The sequence below is a fragment of the Pseudonaja textilis genome, chromosome 8 (assembly GCF_049901715.1).
Source record: "Pseudonaja textilis isolate UNSWEBS1 chromosome 8, rPseTex1.2, whole genome shotgun sequence".
Classification (NCBI taxonomy): Eukaryota; Metazoa; Chordata; class Lepidosauria; order Squamata; family Elapidae; genus Pseudonaja; species Pseudonaja textilis.
Window position 1 is genome coordinate 8,023,418 of NC_141997.1, and position 17,954 is coordinate 8,041,371.

General features: G+C 34.8%; 1 protein-coding gene across 18 annotated transcripts in view; it reads left to right on the forward strand.

Moving 5' to 3' along the window:
• MAP7D2 (MAP7 domain containing 2) overlaps positions 1 to 17,954 on the forward strand; it is an 81,001-nt gene that overhangs the window by 47,642 nt on the left and 15,405 nt on the right. For 10 of the 18 annotated variants that reach the window (XM_087938210.1, XM_026714313.2, XM_087938220.1 and 7 more), the window contains 8 exons: positions 32 to 154; positions 694 to 842; positions 6,326 to 6,447; positions 7,946 to 8,184; positions 8,572 to 8,698; positions 8,928 to 9,132; positions 15,971 to 16,075; positions 16,656 to 16,709. In XM_087938210.1, coding sequence (XP_087794336.1) covers positions 32 to 154; positions 694 to 842; positions 6,326 to 6,447; positions 7,946 to 8,184; positions 8,572 to 8,698; positions 8,928 to 9,132; positions 15,971 to 16,075; positions 16,656 to 16,709 — 1,124 coding nt within the window. The remainder of the gene's footprint in view (positions 1 to 31; positions 155 to 693; positions 843 to 6,325; positions 6,448 to 7,945; positions 8,185 to 8,571; positions 8,699 to 8,927; positions 9,133 to 15,970; positions 16,076 to 16,655; positions 16,710 to 17,954) is intronic. The other 8 variants (XM_087938211.1, XM_026714314.2, XM_087938221.1 and 5 more) reach the window with 2 other exon arrangements.

Below are 17,954 nucleotides of genomic sequence, written 5' to 3' on the forward strand. Positions count from 1 at the left end.
TTTATTTTTTTCATTTGCTCCCATCCTTTAGCTCATCGCATGCACCTTAGTCCAGTGGAAAATTTTATCATTTCTCGACTATTGACTCCCACACAAGCTTCTTTAGCCAGAAGCAGAAGTACTTTAATACTTTCTGAGAGGTATAATGATTCAGGTAAAGCTAATATCTTCAGGAATATTTTAGTTACTTAAAACAAATTTTCCCATGAAAGAATGAATTTAAGGAGTCTAGAAGATTATTCATAAAATACACAGGGAATTCAAAATATATAGGGTTCACCATGTTAACACTAAATGAAGGACTTAAAATGATTCATCTAGCCAGTGAAATTTTCATAGCTAAAACTATACTGGGGGTGATAGGTCTGTTTTCAACCTTACATGTCTATTCATTTGTTTAGGTTGTTACATTATATGTGTTTTTGACTTTACTAACTCATAGCAATAATTTGTTAGAAAATGAAGAATTTTGAATGTCCCAACACTTGCAAATAAAGTGCTTATTTGCTTATGTGCTTAATGTTAAGTTGTCTGAGCAAAAATGTTATGGCTGTTTAAAATGGGAAGACAATTCATTAATGCTTTGGGAAAGTATCTGTTTGGTTGTTTCTAATAAAATGATTCTTTCCTCTTTTCCTTGCTTTCTTTGTCTATGTCTCCTAATGAACTTGCTATTGTACTATAACTCTTTAGTATTCCATATCTGTCCTCGTGTAGCACCAGCCAGCCCTCTTAAAACTTCTTACAAGCCTTCCCCCACTCGAAGTGTGGAGAAAAAGAAAGCAGCATCTGCTTCCATGTCAGATTCAATGAAGGGAGCGAGTACAAGTGAAGTCTCACAGGTAGTTTTGAAAATTACTAACTCACATCTTTTTTTAAAAATAAACTTATATGTTGGTTTATATTTTGCTTCCCCAGGATAAAGATAAAAATACAGATCTCTACTTTCTTTTCTTCAATCTTTCCCTAACAAAAATGTTAAGAAAGAATTCTTATATGAAGCATTCTTGCATTTGAAATGAACTGTTAGTGTTTTGGGGGGTTTGCTTTGTCTAATTATTGTTCTCTAGATATTGAGACATTCATAAAAGTAAAAAGCTCCTGATTATTATGTTGCATAAGGGTATCCCAATTAGCTTGGCTATCTATTATAAGATATGGTTAAACAGAGGTGATTTTTTTTCTTATTGCATTATTCCACACACACTGTGTAACATAATGCTTTCTCAGATTTTGTTTCAATCATTCATTGACAACAATTTTGCAATTTATTGATACTTCATCAGAACTTAATACTGAAATTGTATAAATATTTTAGCTGTTGATTAAAATAGTGGAAAGGCTATTGTTACACTCAGATTCCACTTGTGGGCTTTTGGTTTCCTCCTCTGAGAAGGGAGATTAATGACTAAATTAATGTTTGTTTTGATAATTACATTTGCAGGAGCTTCAATGAAATAAATGAAATATAAAGTTTAATTGTACATTGTTTACTTATTTTTAATTAATTAGGCTGTCTGATTCCAGTGTCACTCTGAATTCGTATAATATTGATTGATTGATTGATTGATTGATTGATTGAATGAATGAATGAATGAATGAATGAATGAATTCTTTATTGGTCAAGTGTAATTAGACACACAAGGAATTTGTCTTGGTGCATATGCTTTCAGTGTACATAAAAAGAAAAGATACATTTGTCAAGAATCATAAGGTATAACACATCGGGTAGAAATATGCAATCAAATCATACTAGGAAACAGTCAATATAAATCGTAAGGATACAAGCAACAAGGTTACAGTCATACAGTCACAAGTGGGAGGGGATGAGTGATAGGAGTGATGAGAAGATGAATAGTAATAGTAATACAGATTTTGTAAATAGTTTGACAGTGTTGAGGGAATTATTTGTTTAGCAGAGGGGTGGCATTCGGGGAAGAACTATTATTGTGTCTAGTTGTACTGGTGTGCAGTGCTCTATAGTGTTGTTTTGAGGGTAGGAGTTGAAACAGTTTGTGTCCAGTATGTGAGGGGTCTGTAAATATTTTCACAGCCCTCTTTTTGACTCGTGCAGTATATAGGTCCTCAATGGAAGGCAGGTTGGTAGTAATTGTTTTTTCTGCAGTCCTAATTATCCTCTGAAGTCTGTGTCTGTCCTGTTGGGTTGCAGAACCAAACCAGACAGTTACAGAGGTGCAGATGACACTCAATAATTCCTCTGTAGAACTGCATCAGCAGCTCCTTGGGCAGTTTGAGCTTTCTGAGTTGGTGCAGAAAGAACATTCTTTGTTGTGCTTTTTTGATAACGTTTTGATGTTAGGTGTCCATTTTAGGTCTTGAGATATGATGGAACCTAGAAATTTGAATGTCTACTGTTGATATTGTGTTGTCTTGTATTGTAAGAGGTGGTAGTATGGGAGGGTTTCTCCTAAAATCTACAACCGTTTCCACGGTTTTGAGTGTGTCCAGTTCCAGATTGTTCTGGTTGCACCACAAAGCTAGTTGTTCAACCTCCTATCTGTTGTGGATTTATTGTTCTCCCAAATGAGACCAATTACTGTTGTATTATCTGCCTCATTGTACAGCATTCTGTCACCTTTTCTGTAGGCTTCCTCTTTGGAGCAATGTAGCTGCTTAAGTTTAGCTGTGAAACAAGGTTTATTGTTATTCTATATTCACAAGTTCCTGGTCGGTACACATAGATTTTTACAGAAGCTGACATATGATGTTACGGTATTTGTGAGTTCATCTAAGTGTGCAGAGGTATTTTCAAAAACATTCCAATCAGTGCAATCAAGGCAAGCCTGTAGTTTTAGCTTTGCCTCCTCTGTCCAAATCTTCACTGACTTAATTGTTGGTTTAATGGTTTTAAGTCTTTGTCTGTAAGCAGGTACAAGGTGAATCATGCAGTGATAAGAGTGTCCCACAGCTGCATATGGTAAAGACCGATAAGCATTTTTAAGCATTATGTAGCAATGGTCTAAAGTATTTTTGCCTCTGGTGGGACAATTGACATGCTGAAAATATTTTGGAAGCTCTTTCCTTAAGTTGCCTTTGTTAAAATCTCCTAAAATGATGGGAAGAGAATCTGGGTATTTGGCTTCAGCCTCCATGATCTGGTCAGCTAGAGTTCATAATGTCTTGTTTACACAAGCTTGTGGGGGAACATACACAGCTATTAGGAGAAATGAGGAGAACTCACATAGAGAATAAAATGGTTTATAGATGATAAATAAAACTCTTACGTTTTCATCACAGAACTTATATATTATAGTTATATCCTGAGACCAGCTGTTGTTAATATATAAACATAACCCTCCTCCCTTCTTTTTACCTGATGACTCTGCAATTCTATCTGCTCTTATTATCTGAAACCCTGGGATATTCATGCTGTTGTCATCAATTTCCTCATTTAGCCAGGTTTCAGTGAAGCAGAGAGCTGCTGAGTTGTAAAAATCAGAATTGCATCTATTTAAAAGGAGTATTTCATCCATCTTATTAGCAAGTGAATGTAAATTAGTCAGAAAGATTGAAGGGAGAGCCCCCCCATTCCTTAGTATATTCAAAATTCCTGCTCTTTTACCTTGTCTCCTTCTCTGCCATTTCTTTCTCTGTTGGTTTGTTGTAATCCATTAGTCCGGGGAGTTTGCTTCTTCCTGAGTTAGAATCTCTTCCTTGTTTATAAAGACAGCGGTGGGGTGAGGACATAGAAAGCTGCTCTTTAAGGAAACATTGCTTAATACTTAGCAGATGGTCTCATGAGTATGAAATCTGTAGTGAATCACAGAGAATAATAAAAAATAAAGTAACCATTAGAGAGTATTTCACCAAGGCAGCCATTGGCGACCCCATAACAAAATTATAAGCTTTTTTGTATATAATTTTTATTAAAACTTTTAAAGAAAATAGATACTAATACAAACATAATATAAAGAAAGCAAAAAGCAAAAAACAATCAAAGAAAAAAATACAATCAAGGAATTGAAAAAAAATAAATAAAATTTTATATATATATATATATATATATATTATCTCTGTACACATAGTTAACTTGCCACAGTAATCATATATTGGAATAATCATCCCTGGGTTTTTTCTATTCATTAATCCTAAAAGGAAGAATTCTGGTTTCAATTGAATATTGATCTTTAAAATCCTTTATATCGAAGTGTGCATTTGAATCCATTTTTTAGCTTTTTTGCAAGTCTACCAAGCATGATATATGTCACAAAACCATGAGCCCTAAAATAAAACCATGTACCATGCAAAGAACCCACACACATTCTAGTCCAAGACTAGGCTAAAAATGAGATTTTAAGGAAATATTTTGAAAAAGTTTAGACTAGATGAATCTCTGGGAGAGAATGTTCTTCCACAGGGCAGGCACTACTACAGAAGACATGTTTTGTAAGTCTCATCAAATAGCACTGTTTACGAGATGGGACCTGAAACATGCTAACTGTCTGATCATTCAGGATGAGTAAAACCTATGGACAGAAGATGGCTCATATAACCAGACCCTATGAACAATTTTAGGTCATAATTCAGATTTTGAACTGTACCCAGAAACTCAGTGCAGCTCATGAAGCAGTAGTTTTACTTGGACTGGTATGCCCATAACTGCCAAAATTGCTTTATTCTGGACTAGCTGTAATTTCAAATTGCTTTCCAAGGGCAACTCCATGTAGAACCACATTGGTTTAATGTAGGGTTTGTAAATAGCCATCTTGAAAGTTTTACTTAAACTTAAGATCAGCTGTTTGTAATTCACATTTCATTTTCATAATAGTTTAAAGGAATCATCAAGTCCAGTCTCCTAGCCATTTATTGAGGCAACCCAGAATCTGATAGCCTTAACAGAGATCTGCTTAGCCATTGGTGGAAAACTGGATAAATTGCAATGAAGAAAAAAGAAGAAAATGTGCTCCTATTCTTTTTGTTTCTGTTCTTCCCTTGGCTTGTACATCTAAGACATTAAACCACTATTTATATGGGGCAAAGTAGGCAGCAACATACTTTGACTCCTGTCATCTTTCTCTAACTGGGAAATTATTAGGCACGGGAGTTGTACTGTACTGATAGCAGGTCTCTACTAGAAAATGGTTTGTATATGATAATTCTTTTCCATTTGTTGGACTACTTGGTTCATCATTTGGGCTAACTGGTTCATTTGGATGGATTGCTACTTAATTCTGATACTGTGACAACTATTGTAAATCTCACATAGTCAAAAGTAAGTACCTTAATAGCCAGATTGGTTCCTTATCAAAATAACAATAAGGTGGAAATCGTCCCTCCTATTCAAAAGAGAGAAATATCATTGCTTCATTTGGGTAGGAGAAAGAGGTACAAATTCATATGTTGGTTTCACTATAAACAGGACTTGTATTTGATGCACAGCAGTTATACTTACTTTCATAATACTTTATAACAATACTTCAGTTCACAGTAAATCTATTTTTAAGTTTTTGAATCTTTGGAAACTATTCTTTAAGGTTTTTTTTTCTAGTTGGTCAAGGAAATCCTGACAAATATTGGAGTAAGACACTGGTAGTTTAGTGAGCTGTCTGTGGAATTGCTGAAGTGTTGTAGTCATTGTGTAGAATAGAATAGAATAGAATAGAATAGAATAGAATAGAATAGAATAGAATAGAATAGAATAGAATAGAATAGAATAGAATAGAATAGAATACTTTATTGGCCAAGTATGATTGGACACAAGGAATTTGTCTTGGTGTAAATACTCTCAGTATACATGAAAGAAAAGATACATTCGTCAGGAGTCGAGAATCATAAGGTACGACACTTAATGATCCTTCTCGAGCTGTTTTTTCTGGAGTGATAATGGTTAAGGAATGAAAACTGAACTGAAAGGATTCTGGAACTGGGTATCTTCTGGCAGTGCACACTTGGCTTGACTTGGCATCAGACTCACTGATGAGGTTTGGGGTTTGATTAAAACCTGTATAGCAAACAAGAATGAAGACACAATATATGATTGTCCACTGGGAGTATAAAGGACTTTTATGCTTTCAGGTATTTAAACTTAAGGTTTCTTCCTACTCAATTAATGGATTCATGAATGGTCTTGCAGGCTTGATTTTGGTACCATACAGTACGCACAAAGGAAAATAAGTTAAAAGGTTCTTAAAGCTCAAGAGTTTGGATAGTGAATATACAAATTTCAAACACGTGGTATTTTCTTATGCAAAAGGCAGGTCTATGTATGTATATTTATACAGGAATATAAGTGTGTGTTTATATCTACACAAACATACTGAATAATTGTTTTTCTCAGATTATCAAATTATATTATCTTTTTAAGAATGAGAAGAAAAAGAAACAATCAACAACACTTGGCACATTATCTGGTTTTGGATCTCCTTTAAAAAAATCTGAATCTCCAGCAGCTGTATCTAAACAATCAGCTTCACCCACAACTCCAAAGTAAGAATGTTTTGCAAATTTTCAGTGTCCTCTGAGTAACTTTAAATGTACACAGTTTTTATTTTACAATGTGTTGTTTTCATCATGCAGAGTAAAACATTTTTTTTTTCTGTGAAATGATCTGCATTCTTGTTGCTCAAGTTTATGCTTGATAGATTTATATGGACAAAATAGCAGCAGCTGATACAGGTACTAAGCAGAAACAGGTTGTATTTCTAGTTTTGGCTCTACAAATGCAAGCCAAACTATATAGGTAACACATAAATCTTGCCAGTGAGATTGTCCTGACTCCCAAAAGTATTTAGTCACTTTGCTTAACAAGGGTCTTCCGAACCATTTCACCTGATAGAAGTCAAATTTTCCTTCTTCAAAATGACTGGCAGTAGCAATTATATTTAAAATAATGCCTTCTTTCATTTTTTTCTTCTGTCCATGATTGTTTTAGCCAATCTCTCAACCTTGCCCTTGTCTCCCAAAATGTTGCTATTGAAATTATTGGTTACGTTCTCATCATCTTTTGTCACAATCACCTCTATTAAGGCTATAGACAACTATATATACTTAGGATTCTTACTCAGATTATGTTAAGAAATCCTTAATTTCAAAGGTGGCACATGGTTGTGCTTAAAGTAAAGAAAGGAAAGTGATGGAAATAACATGGGAAGGGAAGGAGACATGTTGGACATTCACATCTTTAATTCAAGGACACAGCAGTTGTCCACTCTTGCTCCTGATTTTCCTGTGCTGTTTTCCTCCTTTCCCTTTAGCTATTATCACATACAACATTGCCTTTTACCCATTCTCTACATGCCAGAACATGCCTGCTTGAACCAAACCTAGGTGGTTATTGTGTGTACAGGTTTCTTCCCGAATTAAATTTATAATTATATTAGTGCAACTAATCCCATCATAAGAAAATAACTTTGAATTATGCTATACTGTATTGAAGAGACTAACATAGAAGCATAATTGTGTAGGTGTGAAATTAGCCTTAAAGAGTAAAAATACATAGTTTTTTGACATTTATAGATACCACACAGGTATCACTTGGAATTTCCTTTAACCATAGTTTCAGAACTGATTTGCAGAGCTGACCATGGTGCTTCAATTAGAAAATGTCCTATTCACTACCAAGATTGCATGAATTAGCTGTGCAATTCTTTAGATTCCCCCCTCCTATTTTTTCTTCCGTTAATGCTGTTGATGGTCATGGTATAGCTAAATTGTTTGACAACATTATAATATTGTTTTATCTGTTCTTAAATGAATTGTTAATTCCATTTTATATAAACTGACTGCAACTATTCTGTATTGTCCTTTTGTAAAAAAAAATACAAAACCAACTCAATTCTATCTTCCCTTGTGTTATTTTGTAACTTAATGTTTCATACATAACCTGATATAAGACTGAGAAAAACAGCCAAGGCTATGATTAATTACTATTGGCTTGGTTTTGTTTTATAAGGCAAAACTGAATTATTTGAAATCTATATTTTAGGTCTGTCTCAAAGACTTATCCACAGTCTCCCAAAACTAATAAAACATATCCAGCTTCTCCCATGAAAAATCGTACAACTTCAAACTTGAACCAAGAAACTCCTAAAAAAAGAACAGCAAAAACAGTTAAAGACAGCCAGCAGGAGAATATTAGTCAGAGAACTAAAGCATCACCAGTTGAAACTATAAACCAGTCTAGTGCTGAAAAATCTTCTATAGGAAAAATTGAAAACATTGAAGGTAGATTCTCATTTATTTGCCTTTGCTTCTAAAACAATTCTTTGTTATACGTTAGTTCAGTTGACTATTATTTTACATAATTAGTCTGTCATTAATATTTGGGGGGAGGGGTGTTAACTTTACCATCAACAGTGATTTTGTTCTGTATCCCTTAGAAATTATTAACAAAATCTTGTTAAGGAAGGTAAACTATGAAGATAGCATCTAGGAGATTAACATTAATTAAAATCAAGAATGCATATTTATAAATATTATAATAACACATGTTTCTGTAGTTTCCTTGAGTAGAACATTCAGCCATCAGAGTAATATTGTGTGCCTTTCTACTGCACATATAACTTGTTTCCTGCCTACAGACTAATATTCAATTCAAGAACATATTTTTAGGGAAACATGTAGCAGGGACTACTGATGCTGAAGAAGCAACTAGAATTCTGGCGGAGAAGAGACGTCAGGCTCGACTTCAGAAAGAACAAGAAGAAAAGGAAAGGCAAGAAAGACAAAAACTTGAAAGGTATCCTGCTCTCCCTGCATCAATAACTATAACCTCTTAGTTATAGTGCAGACATGTGCAAGTTAAGGGTATATGCTTCACATATTTAATTAGAAATATGCAATGCTCTTTATACTCTTCTCTTTATACTCTTCAAGTTCTGTTACCTTCTTATTTGGAGCTAGTTTTTAATGATATAAATATTTAATAGAACATAAATGTACTCCCAACAATATATTGTGTTTTGAAGGCTAGAACAAGAAGAGCTGAAAAGAAAAGCTGAGGAAGAGAGGACTCTACTGGAAAATAAGGATCGTAAAAGAGAAGAGGAAAGGAAATTGGAAGAGGAATTAGCAAAAAGAAAAGCAGAAGATGAAACAAGAAAAAGAGCTGAAGAAGAATGCAAACTGAGAGAAAAGCAAGAAAAGGAATTACAAGCTATGCTTGAGATACAGGTGTGGTGATCTGATGGTTCAGAGCATGTATTTCTCTTTATTTTCAAGATGTGACATTTTATATAATGAACTGAATATTCAGAAATTAAGCTGTTCTAAAATATAATAAATCCAGACTAAGAATCAATAATTTCTTTTAATTTTCCTTTGCTTCTATAAATACTACACAAATCCTTATTCTTACGTATATGATCCATAACAATTTTTATGTATCATATCGGTGTTTATTTAATACTAGAAATTTAATATTGTAGTTGGATCAAATTATGTGGTGTATTACAGATTCTGAATGTAACAGAATGAAATATATGACAAATTATATAGAAAACACTGAACCTTTGATATTATTTGCATTCTTATTTAAATAGCAGGTTGTCTTAATGCTATCAAAATGTCTATGCCTGGATACAGTTCAAATGTCTATCTTTTGAAATTGCCTTGTCAGATCAGACCCTATGTTTAAATGTTTTAATCCTGCTAGATCCTATTGAATCAGTAGGCAAAGACCATAGTTTATACATCAAAGGACACATTTTTCCTCTCTGGATTCTTCAGGTTAAGCCATAAAAGAGTCTCTGCTTTCCATTGTGCTATATTTTGGGGGAAACTAATGGCACAGATATGTGTTTCCCTATATGCAGTAATTACCGGGCAGGTAATGGGAAAATGTTCATTATTTTCACAGATGCTTGTTCAGTGCTCACAAAGGTATGCACATAATGCTAGCAGAGAATTTGAATCAAATTCTAGAACTCTGTTTCAGAAAAACACACTCAAATTTGGAACTGAATGTGTTGGGTCAGGATTTCATTTATAGTTTCTGTTGCAAGAATTTTTATGACACTGGGTTGCATGCTTGATGCTTATGCCCCTGCAAAGACCACAATCAATTGGTTACCACCAGATGGAGAAAAAGAGAAAGCCCCCCCAAAAAAAAAAAAGAAACTGGCACCAAACATTTCAGGAAAATCTGAAAAACCAACATTAAAAACATCAGCCTTAAATGGAAGGATGCGAGACTAAAGCTGCAGACTGAAAATTGTGGAGTATGCTTGTAGCCCAATGTGCTTAGCACAGGATCATAGTAGTAGTAATAATAATAATTAATTTTAAATTAATAGTTAATAATAAAGAATAGTAATAGGAGCCCTTGAAGCAATACACAAAGGGTTGCCTAAATACATGTAGATTTTGAACTTATTAGACCTGAATAGTCTTACTTTGCAAAAAAAAAACAAACACCTTACTTGGAACTGCCTATATACTGAGACATTACCTTAACAGCTCTTAGGTCTTTGGTTAGGAGATGAACTGTTAAGTTTTTTACAAGTCTCAGACCATGAATCGAATTGAAGATTAAATCTATGACGACAACAGCAACAACAATAATAAATCATCCCATTGTTATGTGGGGTGAGGGGGAGAAGAGCCTGATTCAAAACCCATTTAACTATGGTAAAAACACATCAAGTGAATTCTATGCCAGATCAAGTGTTGCCTGGCTCAATAAGACTCAGTTGAATACTATGGCTTCTGGGTGTTCAATGAAAAATATGCCCCAGGGTTCAGCTCCCTCTGCTAGGCAACCATGGCATGGAGTTGACAGATGACTGGAAGACAAATGAAAAAAAATGAAAAATCTGGCCAAAGAAGAAAGTTACTCAATTATGGAAAATCTGAGCCAACAAAGCATGGATTTCAAAAGCACATGTTCAAGATTTGAAAAGAGAATCACCTGGATATGGAAATCAATGAACAAAGACTTATGGACCAGAAGTGTGTTATTTTGAAGCACAAGCTCTTCACTAATGCAGAATTACAAGAGATTGCTAGCAGAGTAGTGCAAGATCAAAGCTCAAGTGTAACTGATAATAGAGATAATTTAGAAGTGGAGCAACAAGTAGTGGAGAAAAGGAAGGAAATCATAGAAGTGGATGAGGAACAAGATGCAAGAATTGGATTAGATTTTGAAGAACCAACAGCCAGAGCTAAACTAGGCTGAGAAAATTAAGACTCAAATGGAAAACGTGGAAAAAAATCAATTGCCAAAACTGAATCAAGTTAGTAAGAGAAGTTTGGCTAAATTATTGAAGAATATGAATGAAGCTGCCCAGATTATTCCAACAGAAACATTAGTTCAAAGAAACCAGCTAATGTATGCAACAGCTTATGTTACTACTGAAGAATTAGGCTTGAAAATTGGAAAGAATAAAGCAATTATGAAGGCAAACCAAAGTGGAAAATCTGTCTGGAGTTAAAAATAAAGAAAATTAAATTGGATTTAAGCTGTGGGATTCAGCACCTATTTGGGAGAACTGTTTGTTATCTTTCTGAGGAGTTCGGAGAACCGGTTGTTGGAAGAAATCTCCTATTGTTTTTTTCCCCCACTTTACAGGGCCAATCTTGGCAGGAAGGCAGAAAGGAAACATTCTGGTGTTGTTTCTAGCCTAATCCTTATCTTTATTGCCCTGCTTACAGAAACTGCCTCTCTGGTTAAGCTTTATTACATTGTAACAACTAATGGTTCTTGCCAGAGCCTGAACTTTTCACAGTTTTTTTTTCTTTGCTGGTACTTGGCTTTTCTTTGCTTTATTGACTTTCTTAAGGGGGAAGGGTTGTTTTAAGCTTTTTACACTGCTTTACAGGTTCCTGGCACTATCTTTTGGGAGTGTACTTCCAAGAGGCAGGATACAAGCTTGGCACTCTGTCTGATTTTTTTTTTTACTGCCTTTCTGGGGGCATGTGATCTTTCCTTAAATCTGGATGATTTCCTTAGGATATCTTGTGAGGTGAGTGAGACCAGCTGGTATCTTTAAGTAGTGCAAACGGATCTAAGGATTGCTTTTCCTGGGTGTGAAAGGGTGCTTTGTCAGTTCACTGAGCACAGGAGTCTCTTGTCTATGGGAATTCTTCAATCATCCAGGTCATGGCTGTCCCAAAAGTGTTTTTTTCAAGAGGCAACTGGACTTTCTTGGTTTCCAGAAAGTCCAGTTGCCTCTTGAAAAAGCATCTTTGGGACAGGAGTCTTTTGCATTGCTTTGGAGTGGCCAAGGCACAGGATTGCTCACTGATAGTAAGATTTAAAAAAAAAAACGGGGTGTGGATCCTCCAATTCATTTCGGTTTTCTCTCATGATAATAAGGCTTAGTAACATGGCACCAGGGTTGAAGTTTATTTGGATATCTATGGCATGTACTAATTTTATTGTGATCCTGCAAAGCTTGGGAGACTTGAACCTGGGTCCCCTATATAATTTGTTAATTTGTCTCTTTAGCTTGGTATATTATAGCCCAAATATGCCCACCCACTTTCTGGAGAGCTTAAATGACCTCTCTGCTAAAGAGTTCACTTTATGAGCAAGAGTTGGCTGCTGATAGTTATCATTGCATTTTAACTATTTTAATTCCTCAAGGTGTTTTGGCACCATGTCTGATTTGTAAGTCTGACTTGCAGATATTTCTAATCTAATGATTGATATTTAAGGTAGCTTTTTGCAAGGTTTTTGTATTTTTGTACAGGTAATCCTTGACTTACAACAGTTCATTTAATGATCGAAGTTACAATGGCACTGAAAAAAGTGACTTATGAATTTTTCATTCTTACAATCGTTGCAGCATCCCCATGGTAACTTGGATCGAAAGACAAGAAAACTAATGACAATGCACCATGCTCTGCATCCAAAAAGTGATATTGATCTATTACACTTTGCCTAGATCTTAGGGTGGCAAAGGACTCTTCCAGATGAAACAAACCACAGAAGAGGAAAAACATTACTTAAATGACTACATTAAAAAAGTGAAAGAGCCTTTGCTGAAGGAGGTGAACAAGAGAAACCTCTTGAAAACTATGAGATTGAAAGCAGAATATCGAAAGGAAACAATTGAGCATCAAGTTTCTAACTGGAAAAAGAAGCCTATGCACAGTCAATAGCTGAAGGGAATTGAAGGAAAGGTAGATACAAAGCTAACATGGAGATGATTGAGATCAGGCATGCTGAAAAAAGAAACTGAAGGCTTCATTTTGGCTGCCCAAGAACAAGCCCTGCAGACCAGTTCCATGAAAGCAAAAATTCAACATGTCAGTAACAACAGCAAATGTCGCTTATGCAATGAGAAAGATGAAATAATGGATTGTCTTATCAGTGGCTGCAGCAAAATCTCACAAACTGATTAACTACAATGTCATGATTGAGTTGCCAAAATCATACATTGGAAGTTTTGCCAGAAGCCTGAGTATTCGAATGCAGTCAATTTGGGAACACCAAATCGACAAATTTCTTGAGAATGAGCAGACCAAGAATTTGGGGGACTTTTGAATTCAAACAGACAGACATCTGGCCCACGGCATCCCTGACATCACTATTGTGGAAAAGAAAAAAGTCTGGTTCATTGATATTGCAATACCAGGTGATTGAAGAGAAACTGAAGAGAAACAACCAGAAAAATAACAAAGTACCATGATTTGCAAATTGAAGTTGGTCAATTGTGGAAGAAGAATTCAATGGTTATACCAACAGTAATAGGAGTTCTTGGAGCAATACTCAAGACATTGAAATTTTGAACTTATTAGATCTGAATATTCTGACTTTTCAAAAAACCACCTTACTCAGAACTGCCTATGTACTCAAACATTATCTTGATAGCTCTTAGGTCCTTGGTTAGGATTTGAACTATTATGTTTTTTACCAGTTCCAGACTGTGAATTGAACTGAAGATTAAATCAATACTAATAATAATGCTGTGTTTCCCTGAAAACAAGACCCAGTTCTTTTTTCTTTTGGGCTTGAAAATAAGCACTTGGGAGAGGGATTTGTGGAATACTGCCGCATCACTGATGAACCAGGCCAGAGAATTCTTGACACTTCCCCAGGAATGCCGGGGTGTCGGGTGAGAGGGACAGACAGGGATAATCCATCCCAGCGCTCACTCTGTTTTGTTTAAAGGGATCCTTCAGGAGAGAGACTTGGTTGAATATGTAGCATGTGTTGTGTCTTCTTTGCAAAAGCGGGGGGGAAAGGTCTGTTCCGATCAGTGCATAGCAGCATAGTGCAGGGGTGGGTGGAAGAAGAGAGAAAGCCTCTTGATTCCTGTGCATGTGTTTTAACTAAGTGTAAATGTGTGTGTGTGTGTTTGTGTGTGTATGTGTTGGAAAACGGAGCTCTTCCTGAGGAAGAAGAGTACAATTTGAAGGCTGTCAGCAAATACACATGCCTATCCCCTCATGCTTATTTTTGGGGTAGGGCTTATATTAAGTCTACCCAAAAAATCAGCCTGAGTCTTATTTTCAGGGAAATAGTAGTAGTAGTAGTAGTAGTAGTAGTAGTAGTAGTAGTAGTAGTAGTAGTAGTAATATACTTGGTTGATACCTAGGATGCTGGCAACAACCCATATCAACCATCAGCGTCAGTCAATGGTATTTGTGATACATTTTTAAATGTTCAATTGACTGAATTTCATGTTTAATGAATAAGAGATAAGAATAATAACAATGACATTATTGAAGGAAAATGTGATAACAACTAGACATGGGCATGGCTTAAGATAGGAACCATCATGAAAGAAATGGAAGGTTTAATACTCACTGCTCAAGAACAAGCACTACAGTGTAATGTCCTGAAAGCAAAGATACAAAAATCCACTGACAATCCAAATTGCCAACTTTGCAATGACAAAGTTGAAACTGTTTCACATTTAATATGTGAGTGCAGCAAAATTGCACAAATTGATTACAAAGGTAGACATGACTGAGTTGATAAACTAATCCACTAATCATTATGTAAAAAATACGACTTACCTGTATCCAAAAAGTTATGGGAACACAAAGTGGAAAAAGTTGTCAAAAATGAGAAGGTGAAGATCTTGTGGGACTTTCAAATACAGACGGATCATCATTTAGAACACAATACATCAGATGTCACAGTCGAAAACCGAACTCTACAATTTATTGATATTGCTATACCAGGAGACGCCAGAGTTAAAGAAATAGAACTAGAAAAAAAATCACAAAATATCATGACCTGGCCATCAAAACTGTGCAATTATGGATGAAACATGTAACAGTGATACCCATTGTCATTGGGGCACTTGGTACCGTGTCCAATAATTTTACAAAATACATCAAGAAATTACAGCTTCCTGCAATTACACCAGCGAAACTCAAAAAACTGCACTACCTGGAACATCATACATTTTAAGAAGATACTTGGTCGATACCTAGGATGCTGGCAGCAACCCATATAACCATAAGTGCCAGTCAATAATATTTGTGATACATTTTTAAATGTTCAGTTGGCTGAGTTTCATGTTTAATGAATAAAAGTATAATAACAGTAATAATAACAATAACAATAATAATAATTGAACAGGTCAAGATCTTATGGGACTTTTGAATCCAAACAGATAGACATCTGCCCCATCACATGCCTGACATCACTATTGTGAAAAAGAAAAAAGTCTGGTTCATGATATTGCAATACCAGGTGATGCACAAATTGAAGAGAAATAACTAGAAAAAAATAACAAAATACCATAATCTGCAAATTGAAGTTGAGCAATTGTAGAGGAAGAAATCAATAGTTGTACCAATAGTGATAGGAATCCTTGAAGCAAAGGGTTGCCTCGAGACATGGAAATTTTGAACTTATTAGACCTGAATATTCTGATTTTGCAAAAAAAACACCTTACTCCAAACTGCCTGCATACTCAGATATTATCTTAATAGCTCTTAGGTCCTTGGTTAGGACTTGAACTGTTAAGTTTTTACCATTTCCAGACTGTGAAGTGAATTGAAAATTAAATCTTTAATAATAAGAACAATTTGTTGGCTTGTATTTAATTAGAAAGAAGCAGCAGAAGTTAAAGCACGAGAGGCAGCTGAACATTTACGTTTAGAAAAGGAACAAATTATGCAGCAGATAGAGCAAGAAAGACAAGAACGAAAGAAGGTAACAATTTATTCAAATCAAATCTTGTTGCATTGTTATTTTACATTGTTCCATGACTATGTAAAGGCTACTGTAAGAAAGGAGCTGTCAACTACAAAAAGTAATGATTTAATTACATTCTCAGAATGAAATGCAGAAATTAAATTACAAACTTCAAAATTATGTAATTAATTTTTTCACATTTACTAGAACTATTAATTGTGTTATATTCTGCACCTTACACAATTAATTTGGTAATAGAAGGGTGTTGGCATTGCTGATTGATCATTTTATTATTGTTATACACTGTAGATAAGCTCTTTGTTGCCTGAGAGAGGTGGAAATTTCCAAATCATTACAGTACTTCCACCAAATTAGAACTAAAAGAAGATATGCTAGAGATGTCAATAACAATGACGGCTTTTTGGAAGAGATGCCAAGGATATAAAACATGAAAATAGCAATGGCTTTATGATCTGGTTACATGTTTATAGAATCCTGTAAATTGATTCAAAGCTTTCTGGAAATGATTCCGCCCCCCCATCATATATATTTTTTAATTGTTAAATGAAGAAAGCAAACTTTTTTTTTCTCATTTCAGCGAATAGATGAAATAATGAAAAGGACAAGAAAAAATGAAATGGCAGAAATCAAGGTATTAGAAAAAAGTTATTTTAACAGAAAATGCAGGAGGTTGTAAACTGGTTCATCCAGAAATCCTCATATTATTCCCTAGCTTTAATTTAACAGAATGACTAGATACTGTAACCATGTTAGAGCTATAATGTTTAATATATGGAGTAACTTTCTTCCTTATAAGTGGAAAAACAAACTGTGAAGAATTGTTTTAAGATGACAGATGATAATGGGAGGAAAAGCAAAATTCTTCCCTTGCTATATTTCCCTTCTAAATCAGTCAGACTGTGTATGGAGAAGAGTTGTGGCCAATTCTTACTTGTTCAAGGTGTGCTACTTTCCTTCAATACAACTGATTTAATTTGAAGATCTTTTCAGTGTTATGTAGAGTCAATGCATAATAATAAAATCCAAAGCTATTAACTATAAAAACAGAATGCATACACTTGTTTGTTAGACAAGAGTTCTGTTATTCCTACTCCTCATATCACCCCTTATTAATCCTTGCCTTACATATATAATAGTGGTAAAACAACCTTTAATTCCAGTCAACACTGTCAGCCTTTCTATGTGGAATTATAGTCCTAAAAATTTAAAATTGATTGAAATAGAGACTTATCCAGCCTCTACTCCAGTTCTACCTTTCTGTCATGCCCCTAGTAGCTGTGAGGAAAAATGTAGGCTGATTAAAGAGTGTCCCTAATGCAACCCTATTTTGTGGACCACTTCAGGATTTATTTCTGCAAAGAAACTGAAGAATTGGTAGCTTACTTTAGTTCCAGAAAATACTCTGGCTGTTTTGGATTAAAATTAGCTTCCCCTCTAAACCTTGTGATAATCAATAGCAGAATATGCTACTTTGTCCATAGTATATTTAAATGAGCTAGGTAACTAATGACAGATAATGTATTGTTATTGTTTGTTAAGATACAGTTAGTTCATCTTTTACTGGCAGTATTATGGGTGTGTTTCCTTAAAAATCATCTTATGATTCATTACACATTCAGTTACATGTTTAGATTTGGCATTTTGAATCCATCTATCAAATCCTTCCCAAATATGTTGAATTATTATTATTATTGTTGTTATTAAAAATTATAACAACTGCCCAACTGCAATAGACGGAGGGCAGTATACAAAATAAAAAGTTAAAAACAGATAAAACTTAAACCACACAGACCAGACTAAATGTTATAATCTAAATCTAATTTAAATGGTTAAAAATGACATAAATCAAACAGAACAAAACAGTCTCCATCACCCC